Source organism: Priapulus caudatus, unplaced genomic scaffold, assembly GCF_000485595.1.
Source record: "Priapulus caudatus unplaced genomic scaffold, Priapulus_caudatus-5.0.1 Scaffold100, whole genome shotgun sequence".
NCBI lineage: Eukaryota > Metazoa > Priapulida > Priapulimorpha > Priapulimorphida > Priapulidae > Priapulus > Priapulus caudatus.
The window spans coordinates 378,206-388,921 of record NW_014577161.1 but is presented as its reverse complement, the minus strand read 5'-3'; the positions used below and the strand labels follow the sequence as shown (position 1 = coordinate 388,921).

The window sequence follows — 10,716 nt, the reverse complement described above, 5'->3', positions numbered from 1 at the left end:
TTTGATATTCTGTATCTTGTCTTCAATTCCTTTAATAAACTGCGGGAAAACAACGTCAATTATTCAATTGACAATGTTTTGTTCCGCCGTGCTCAGGTGCTGTGTCCGAATTCGGAAACTTAAGTTACGGCAATCACCGATTTCGGAGACGCATGATGATGCATAATATATTTATTATTTGTAACACCTGAGGAGCACGACCACGAGCAAGTGATGAGTGATAAGCTAAACTATCACTCAATGTTTTTAGGTGTGCAGGAATGAGCAAAGGGGGAAGACTTCCGAAAATACTCCCCCCCCCCCCCCGAGAGTTTCTCATTTGAAAATACTCGCTTTTTTTTCTTTTGAAAATTTGCAAGAATTTCACCTCGGGTATGCACCAGATCGCTCCATTTTAGGGTAAAAATGGCAAAAGCTCCCTCATGTGGGACACCTTTCCTACCGCTCGGTCGCTTCGCTCCCTCGCTCGGGCACTTCGCGCCCTCAAGCGGTGGACCAGTGAAATAAGTAAACCCTCCCCCCAGTAAAAAAATGGCTACGGGCCTGACCAGAGAGTGGACTAGTATCTTCTCCAGGATTTTCCGGAGAGAACCGGGAATCTCAGTAACTTGACAATAGATGGCGCCACCATGGCAACGAAAATTTCTGCAATACAAGAATGAGGACCAAAAAATTCCCTGAAATTTTCCTAATGACCTCAGCAACTAAGCGGATGGGGCCAATAGGACGACAGCAATTTCTCCAATGTCAGGAAGGAGGTCTAAGAAGTTCTCTGGAATTTTTGTAATGACCTGAGCATCTTTACATTAGACTACGACGACAGCAATTTTGCAATTACCAGAAAGACGACTAGGATCTCTCCAGTATTTCCTTAGTAATATCAGCATCATTTAAATAGATGGCGCCACTACAATGACGACAGCAATTTCTGCAACGATAAGAATAATGCATAGACAATTCCGTAGATTTGTCCCAGTAACATCAGCACCTTTAAATTCCGGTGATGACTGGAGAGAGAGGACTAGGAAACTCTGAGGAATCTTCCTTCATGCACAGCACTCGGTTTCCCTGGCACCCAACTCACTAACCGTGACACGAGCACGCGACTATAAACGCGCGTCCCGGTCACTGCTGGTGGAGCTGGGAGCTGACGAGCGTGCAGTAGAGCCCCCCGGCGGCCAGCAACGCGTCGTGCTTGCCGTGCTCGCTCACGCGTCCGCGCTGGATCACGGCGATGTTGTCGGCGTCGCGCACGGTCGACAGCCGGTGAGCAATGGTGATGGACGTGCGGCCCTGCTGCGCCTTGTCCAGCGCCTCCTGTACGACCTGCACGACGAAGGAACAACGCTGGTTGTGTCTCCGATCAAACGCGGGATTAACGTATGACGAGGAACGCTGCCTCCCACCGTTTCCTTTCACTATGTAACTCATTATTTATTAGTTATTATTAACCACTTAGGTTTTTTCATTATGATTATGAATTTATATTGTTTATATATTGGTTATATTGCTTATATTCTATTATATTACATGATATGACATTACATTGTATTATATATGTATGTATATTATTATTATATAAAGCTATATAAAAGTTCCTGTAATACTCTACTTCACTTATTATTATGAGGGTTCACCCCCCCCCCCCCTGCTCTGTGTGCCCCAAGCAGTGCTGTACGGTTCGGTGAACTCTGGGTGCTGGTGCCATGGAAGCGATAATAACAAATGGAAAAATAAAGGGAACGTACCACAACGCAGAAGAAGCGATTGCACCATGAGTAACATCATCCTCATCTCCCAACTCTCAACTAACTTCCAAACATCTCAACTCATGCCCGCTATGAGGGTAAGTCCCAGTCCCCATCTATGGGCACGCCAGGTAGCAACTACAATATGGGGACGAAAATTCCGCACGCTAACGTTGCCGGAACGTTCCCGATAAGTGTTTGCGTACCTTTTCGCTCGCCGTGTCGAGAGCTGAGGTGGCTTCATCCAGTAGCAAGATGCGCGGGTTTCTGACCAGCGCACGCGCGATGGCGACTCTCTGCTTCTGCCCGCCGCTCAGCTGCGTTCCCTTCTCACCAACATTCGTATCATATCCCTGCGTGCAAGAGCGAACGGAGGCTGCAGCATTACAGCGAGCTTTGACCGTGGCCACATCCTAAACGAGGCTTAGCATCCGGACTACACACTAGAGATCTCTGTTGTCGTGAATACATCTACGAAACGATTATGCAAACATTGAGTAAATAATGAATCTACTCATGAAAAAATATTGCGCTGACACACATTTACATTCCAGAATAAATGCATTTTCAGCAAGATTTTTGATGCATGCGCATAAGAGCACAGATGCAGGTGCATGTATGTGTGAATGTGTGCAAATGCAATTATGTTCAAGCGTGCAAGCGTGTATGTACAAGGGCACGTGCACGTGCACGTGCACTGTGTAGTGGAGCCGGTATGTAGGCCTGTATACGTAGCATGCATGTGGTTGTAAGCACGCATGTGGAAGTAGATACATCTATTAAATACTCACATTAAAAAGTGCTACTCTGGGCCGAGTTAATGCTAACTACGCACCCGTCGGCAGAAACATCACAAACACTTACGACAAGCGCGAGTGTAAAAACTCGCAGCGTTTGCACGACACGCTTCACACGCCGCACGCCATTTCACGCACTCGCGACGTCGTAACCGTTCACGCGTCTCTTGCGGCGGAGACACCCCCGACCGCTCGCGATGCGATGTGGCGTACCTGCGGCAGCGACGAGATGAAGGCGTGGATGTTGGCGTCGCGCGCGGCGGCGACGACCTCGTGCATGGGCACGTCGCGAGAGTTGTCGCCGTACGCGATGTTCGTGGCGATCGTGCGGTCGAAGAGGATCGGCTCCTGCGAGACGAGACCGATCTGTCGCCGCAGCCAGCGCACGTTCAGCTGTTTCACGTCGCGGCCGTCGATCCGCTAGAGAAGAGAGGTGGAAGTTAGGAGCGGCAGTGACTGAGATGATGAGTATCTGGGTTATGTACACCATTATGGGACCCATGATGGCCATATGGCATGTTCAGCTGTCTCACGTCGCAGCCGTCAATCCGCTAGAAAGGAAGAGCCGCAAATTAATAAAACAACGATGTAAATCCGATTCCTAATATGTCACGACTCACGATAAAACTGGCTGCCCCCTCTCCACCCAAAATAACAAACAACAACAACAACAAGAAAGACGATGACACACGGCACAGGTTCAGCTGTCTCGCGTCGCGCCCGTCGATCCGCTAGAGATGAGAGGTGGAGGTTAGGAGCAGGAGTGACTGAGATGATGAGAGTTCTGGGTTATGTACACCATTATGGGACCCATGATGGCCATTAATGTAATAGACAGAGAGCTAGGAGTGACCGAGATGCAGGTTATGTACGCCATTGTAGGATGTCCCATATGGCCAGGTCCCAACCATTGATGTAATAGACAGAGAGCAGGAGGTAATTAAGGAGCACGAGTGACTGAGATGAGTGTGCAGGTTATGTACACCATTGTAGGACGTCCCATGACCTAGCCATTAATGTGATAAGAGAGTTAGGAGTTGTGAGCGCGAGTGACTGAGATGAGTGTTCGGGTTATGTACGCCATTATCATGATTATGGGACCCATGTCCCAGCCATTAATCTGCTAGGAGGCTGATAAAAAGATAGGAGGCTGAAGACTTAGACAAGCGTATCAAGCTGTGTACACGAGATAGTGTCCACATGCATTAGCTATTTTAAAATCATATATTGAAATAATGAAAACGTGCAATACCAATGCAGTAACTAAGCATGTTACAACAACCCAGGTAAAGTAAATTCGTATGTATGCAATTATGATGATTTACTTGCAATGCTAAATGAAAATTCGTTTTTGCGCATTTTTTTAGAATGAATTTTTAACTCAAAATGTGGCATGCTCAATCGCCACGAGTAAAATTTATGTAATCAATATGCAGCCATGTGTTTTGGTACGTGCATGTTCTTGCGATTAGTCCTCCGCAACAACAACAAGACGATGACGACGACGTTAACAACAACAACAACAAGACGACGACGACGTCAACAACAATGACAACAACAAGGTTGAGTTGAGTCAAGTCGAGCAAGGTTTTACTCACAATCACGCCCTCTGTCGTATCGTAGAATCGTTCGAGCAGCTGCACGGTTGTGCTCTTGCCGCATCCGCTGCTTCCCACCAGTGCCATCACCTTACCGGGAGTCACACTCAGGCTGAAGTCCTGCAGAACCTTGACGTCAGGGCGCATCGGGTACTTGAACTCAACGCTGCTGAACTCTACCGATCCTTCGCAAGTATCCTGCAACAATGATGTTCATGCATGTCACCTAGGATGACGATGCCACAAAGGGTTTCAAAGGGTTTTTTCCTAGGGAGGGGAGAGGGTGTTGTTAGAACGATAATTAGTTGTGATAGTAGTTTGAGTCAATGACTGTCGATGTCAAAAACTTGATATTTGACCACAAATAATATGACTTGATGGTTGGTCTGATAACTTTTTGTCATAGATTGTTTTCAGAAAAGAATCAAGTGTACGACAATGATAAATCCTAGCAAATTTGCTTATAAGTCTACTGCGTGTCTCACACTGTCATCTCTTAATAACTTAAGGAGGCAATGAACAAAATTATCCAGAATTATTGCAATTACATTTATACTATATTTGATCATTCTCATGAAATCCTGAATTTTTTGAAACATGAATATTATAACACAAACTGAATCGGATAACACATCAAAACAGATATGTTGATTTGTTTGCTTTAACACTAAACTACAACGAAAATAATAGCGTGTGTGATATCCCACAATATACCATGGATAGCAATGCAACCAATCATCAAATAGTCTCCCATCCAATCAGTGACCCTAGAAGAGCAACTACCAAGTTCCTCCTTATCGTAAGTTAGCTACACTTGTACAACAGTGTACAACGCATTCCTGACAAGGCTATTATCCTACCGTAACCTTAGTTGTAGGTCACTTGTGCTTCACCACAGTCGTAACTTAGTGATTTTTTGACAATGGTAACACAGACAGAAGTAAAAAAACATGCAGTCTAGGATGCACAGCACACGTGTTAGCTTACTGGTGTTTCCCCTGCAGTAGATGATCCATCTATGAGGGGAACACGATCGAACAGCACGGCCAGTCTCTGGGACGATGTCTTTGCCTTCGCATAGTCGGGAGCGAAGCTGCTAGCCTGACCCATCGCCATGGCACCGAAGATGATCGCAGCAAATACTCTACACACAGAGAAATGAATGTGCATGTAGGCAAACGTTTTTCTGAAATGATGTGGGTAGCAAGAATGCAGTTGTCATACCATTGATGTACGGCAGCTGCATTGATTCATCTGCATGATCTTTGTCAGCGAAGTCACGTACGTGTGCATATGTGAGTTTCCTGCTTTCAGCATCCAATCTTACAAGCTAGAGGTCCCAGCCCCGCTCTTTTACGTAAGAACTCATTACACGTGCAAAAATGAATGGCTACATGTAGCGTACCAGATGGGCTACTGTATTGTTCCATCATCGATATTGAACATGAAGTGTCAGTACATGCTTAGAGTAATCATTCTGACTGATGAGTCAGAATGATTACTCTAAGGTGCATGTTATTACAGAAACCTCAGGTTCAATGCCCATCAGTTTTTATTGTTCTACAAAATACAACCACTAATTGAAACCGAGATTAATTTTAGTCTATTAAAAAAGGTTAGATTTAGGATTTGATGGTGCGTGGATCTTCAATGTAGCATGGTTTTTGGAATGTTCATGCCAACCATGTATGGCTGCTCCCGCCCATACATTATTACACCTACTTGAAAACCTTGGTGTAGTCCAAACCCTCGTTTTGAATGAGCACGGATCCGTAGTAGAAGCAAGCCGAATAGGCAAAGAATATGATCGCCTGGGAGAAGCTGAACGCAACTCCATACAAGTGTGCCATTTTCAGCGAGTTACTGATAAATAAAAAAAGGTTTGCTGTAAATATATATTATAATCCTTATAATCCTAAATATGCACAGGTCATGAAATTATTCGCTCCATGTAAATTTGCAATACGGTCATGCGTCGTGTTATGAACTCAGGTAATAAACATACAGTAATAATTACTTTCAGCAGAATCTAATAACAAAATTGAATTCCAGAATTTAGTAGCAACAAAATGTAATTCCAGAATAAGCGAACTTGCTACGTCTGAAAACCTCCACAAAAACAGCTTATCTACTATGTATTCATGATTATAGATGGATTAGACTAAGGCAAAATGAACCTAAATGTTTACCTGTGTGGTTTCACTAGATTTCTTGAGTACTGGTTACAAAAATGTTGTTCCTTTGACAATGAGGCAACAGTTCTGACGTTGTCTATAGCTTCTGCTGCCACCTATAAAAAATCAATATAGACCGAGGCAGCTGCATTAGTATGCCTTAAATTTCCTCACAGCATGGATGGCCAGTACCGTGGTTCCCTGCTCATTTGCTGTGGTGCTTCAAAAATTTGACAATTTCCATGGCAATAAACCACCATGACTGTCGCACCTGGTATATGTCTATACCCTTTCCATACAAAACCTAGTGTGCATGTACCCCAATTAACAAATTACAACAATCCACATAAAAAGTGCTGATAAAAATTTTAAATTTTAAAAATCTATTCCCACATCAGGCATATATATATTAACAGTCTTCGATGCAGTCTACATACTATAAAGAAGGGATAATACTTATAATATCATAAGTACTATCCTTTCTTGACATGAAAAACGGTATGAGCACGGATGCTATGCCATTAAACTAAAAATGCACAACCGGATTAACAACACAAAGCCCTTTACTACAACCCAATTATCACTTAGCTCTTTATAGTAAGCAGTTAAGTTTGTGTGAATTGACTACTCCACGCAAAATACACTGGAAAAGGCGAATAATAACAAAAGAAAAAGCAATCTACCCGAATCGCTGTAATTAAGCTAAATTAATTAGCACTTTAAAAATAATAAATAAGTAAATAAAACCCACAGTTCAACAGTTCGGTAATGCTGTCAAATTCTGTCAAAATTGCAAATGTACCGGCGTAGGCCGACACATCGACCCCGCACCTAACAGCGCAGAGAAATGAAGCACAGCAAGCAGCGTGTGCGTGATGTACCCCTGTACGCGCGCTCGTGTATACCTACCCGCCCGCTCTCCTCGAACGCCTTCTTGTCGGCGTGCTGGTTGCCCGCGAGCATCTTCATCTGCATCGCGGCGCCGACGATGATGAACGGAACGAACGAGAGAATGACGAGCGTCATCTTCCAGCTGTTCACGAAGGCAATCGTCAGGCCGGCGACGAGGTTAGACACACTGTTCGCGAGCGAGCCGAGTCGCACGCCTGTCGCCTGCAAGACGCGCAACATTGTTACATTGAGACGAAACGACAGGACGACGTCGAGATATTACGGCAGCAGTCACGACGCAGCCACCGGCTAATATTAACCAATTAATATACACACGAACGAGTCTGGAACTACTTCGAATTGTTCTGCTACTACTAAATACACTACTAACTAAAAACATCTTAGGGAACAGCGTATGTACTTCTCAAAAAGAATTGTTTTGGACTGCATGTAGCATGCGAACGAGACTGGAACTACTTCAAAAAGTTCTATTACTACTAACTACACTACTAACTAAAAGCATCTTAGGGAACAGTGTGCTTACTTATGAAAAATGATTGTAAGGACAAAGCACGAGGCAGGCAGGAGGTGGCTGAGCACCATGAAATACTGTGACAACACCAATTCAAGTATCGTAGCAATTAACGTGCATACTTCTTAAAAACGCTCGTAAAATAAAACGAGCGAAAAAGAAGGCCAGATGACACAAAACGCTGCTAAACCATCGTAGAAACGTGCTCATCTTATCAGAACACTCGAAACAAGCAAAATATGAATATACTATCTAATTTATTATTATTAGTAGTAGTAGTAGCAGTAGCAGCAGCAGCAGCAGCAGCAGCAGTAGTAGTCGTAGCAGCAGTAGTAGTGTTTTCTATACTTTTTAAATAATACACAGTGTAATATAAAAAATAGTACAATAATATCGAATAAAATATAAAGCATAGCGTGAGGTACAGTGAAGCGAGCAGACAACGCGTCACTGGGCTAATGCTCAGACGCTTAGCCATGGCTAAGCCTTGCCGGCATGGCGGGCCTATGCGATGACTCACCCCCTGCACGTTGGCGCTGTCTGTCGCGAGGCGTGTGAGCAGAGCTCCGACCGTGTTCTTCTTGTCGTCGAACCAGCCGATCTCCTGCTTCAGCATCGACGTGAAGCCCATGTAGCGCACTCGCATCGTCAGGTTCTCACCCGAGTAACCGAACAGGTAGCCCTGAAACACGCGCGCACTTGCATCGTCAGGTTCTCACCCGAGTAACCGAACAGGTAGCCCTGAAACACGCACGCACTCGCATCGTCAGGTTCTCACCCGAGTAACCGAACAGGTAGCCCTGAAACGTGTGCCGACTCTCGGGCGTGAAAGGCAGGTACACAACACACCCTTCGGCATCTGCGTGCTTAACTTTTGTGGATTCAATTCATCAGATTTTCTATTTCCCATTCATTTCAGGAATGGGCAGAGAATACCTTTCCGTACAGCAAAACCTTTCCGTAAAGCAAATTTTTTTTTGTTGGATGCGCAATCCGAGGAGGGAGCAATGCGAGCACCGAAGGTGATCACCATGCTAGGGGGGGTCCAAGGGTATGCTCCCCCCCCAAAAAAAAAAAAAAATGGTGCAACTTGGTGCATTCTAAGCTATTCTGAACACATTATATGAGACTCTTGAATCACTTTTTCAAGTTGTCAAAAGGAACAAACAAGCTTCTGGAAAAGGTTTTACTTTCGTTTTTCTCCTCCCCAGTCCTCGGTACCCCCATGCATATATGAACTTATTGTTATGCGGTCATAAAAACACTGGGCTACGCTACAGGCAGCAATCGATTTCTTAGACTGTCACGGGGTTTTGTTCGTGTGGTGAATCATGCGTTGAGGGAGTTCATGCCCTCGGCTCTAGATGTTTTGGGTATGAATGCGTATGTATTAGAATGCGCTCCCGTTTACAAGTCTGTCTAAACTGCCGTTGCGATAACCGTAGTATTTCAGCGTAATATGAGGAGAAAAAGTGCCGGTCCTCCTCAGTTTCGTACAGATGTTGGCCGAAACAAAAACTTGGTGGCCTCGGGCCTCCGGGTTGGCACTAATTTCGAACGCTGTCAATAAAATGTAGTTTATTGATAGCAGAACAGTGATTTTCGTCAGCGAGGCGGTGTTTTTGGATAAATTTCTGCGTGGCGGGTGAGATTTGAGCGAGGCGGCCGTCTCGCTCGTGTCAATGCAGGTGTTAGAGCAGAACGGAAACTGCGCTTACCTGGAGAAACATTGTGATTCCAGCGGCGACGCCGATAAGGAGAAACATGAGCGAGTATAGGTTGGATTTTCTCTCCTGCTCGTTAATGTCCGGTATAGAAAACACCTGCAGCAAACAAGCACATTGTCGGTTAAGGGCCTAGCAAACCCTTTAGTAACAAAAATGGCAAACTAGAATTCACATGGTTACGTTCCAAGGTGGAAAGCACTGCACTCAAGATATAAAAGCTGCAGATGCCCAACCTGTTTAGTCCATGTTCTTCCGGAATTGATTTTTCAAGCAAGCTAGCAATAAATTAACCCTTGAACATTGGCGAGAAATTAAGAACATAAGTTGCAATTAACCCGGGTCCCCACAAACCCCCCGCAAACACAATGGTGAACAACGACATGATGGCGCTGTTCAGAACCTTTGGAGATCGAAGAAAAAGTTGAGAATGCAAGAACAAACCCCGGAAACACCCGCGAAGACGAGAGAGAACAACAGCAAGCACGACCGCGCATTCAGAACCTTCGGGAAGATCAATAGAAAAACCGAGGAACACGAGTGTGAAACAAACCACGAGACAATCCACAAAGAGAGAGGCAAACATCGATGCGAGCGCACATTCAGGAGTTTCTGGGCGATCGAAAGAAAAATCCGAGAACAAACCCCGAGAACTTCCGCGAAGATGATTGCGAACATCGGCATGACAGCTCCGTTCGCCGCCGCCGCCACGCAGCCGACGGAGATGTAGGGCCACTCGGGAGCGTTCAGCTTCATTAGACGCATCATGTCGACGGGCGGCAGGCTCTTCAGATCCTCCTGTGCATACACAAGCGCGCGTTATCACTCGCGATGACATCAGATCGTAGTCGACTAAATTAATATCGCACGGCTACTGTCACGATGACATCAGATCGCCGTGACATATTTGTAACGAAAGGTGTGTCAGTCGAGTTTCCGTACGTCGTATATTGTACCGATGCCACTCGTGGGTACAATATATGTGGGTACAAAAAGACGGTTTGAAAATTAAATGCCAAAGATTTAAATAATAATATGCACCGTAGCGGGCGTCGTGCGTCAGCGCTGCATTCGCGGCAGACCGACACGTGTAAGATCGCACCGTTCTCACTGCAGAGTAAGGCCAGCGACGTCGCGCCGGGAGACACGTCGGCACCGGCGGATCTCATCGCTAACACGCTCTGCACCGTTCTCGCTACGCGGCCGCGGCTCATCTCGCAGGGTGCAGCGCGTGGACAATCGGTCGCGGTGC

General features: G+C 45.4%; 1 protein-coding gene across 1 annotated transcript in view; it reads right to left on the bottom strand.

The window, feature by feature from the left end:
- Positions 1–210: 210 nt before the first annotated feature.
- Positions 211–10,716, bottom strand: part of LOC106805107 (multidrug resistance protein 1-like) — a 22,568-nt gene continuing 12,062 nt past the window's right edge. Inside the window, exons 16-26 of the mRNA XM_014806587.1 lie at positions 10,110–10,262; positions 9,459–9,563; positions 8,261–8,422; positions 7,227–7,430; positions 6,333–6,433; positions 5,866–6,006; positions 5,131–5,287; positions 4,144–4,341; positions 2,759–2,965; positions 1,955–2,101; positions 211–1,326 (exon numbers count right to left, since the gene is read on the bottom strand). Of these exons, the coding sequence (XP_014662073.1) occupies positions 1,126–1,326; positions 1,955–2,101; positions 2,759–2,965; positions 4,144–4,341; positions 5,131–5,287; positions 5,866–6,006; positions 6,333–6,433; positions 7,227–7,430; positions 8,261–8,422; positions 9,459–9,563; positions 10,110–10,262 (1,776 nt within the window). The 3' untranslated portion in view covers positions 211–1,125. The remainder of the gene's footprint in view (positions 1,327–1,954; positions 2,102–2,758; positions 2,966–4,143; positions 4,342–5,130; positions 5,288–5,865; positions 6,007–6,332; positions 6,434–7,226; positions 7,431–8,260; positions 8,423–9,458; positions 9,564–10,109; positions 10,263–10,716) is intronic.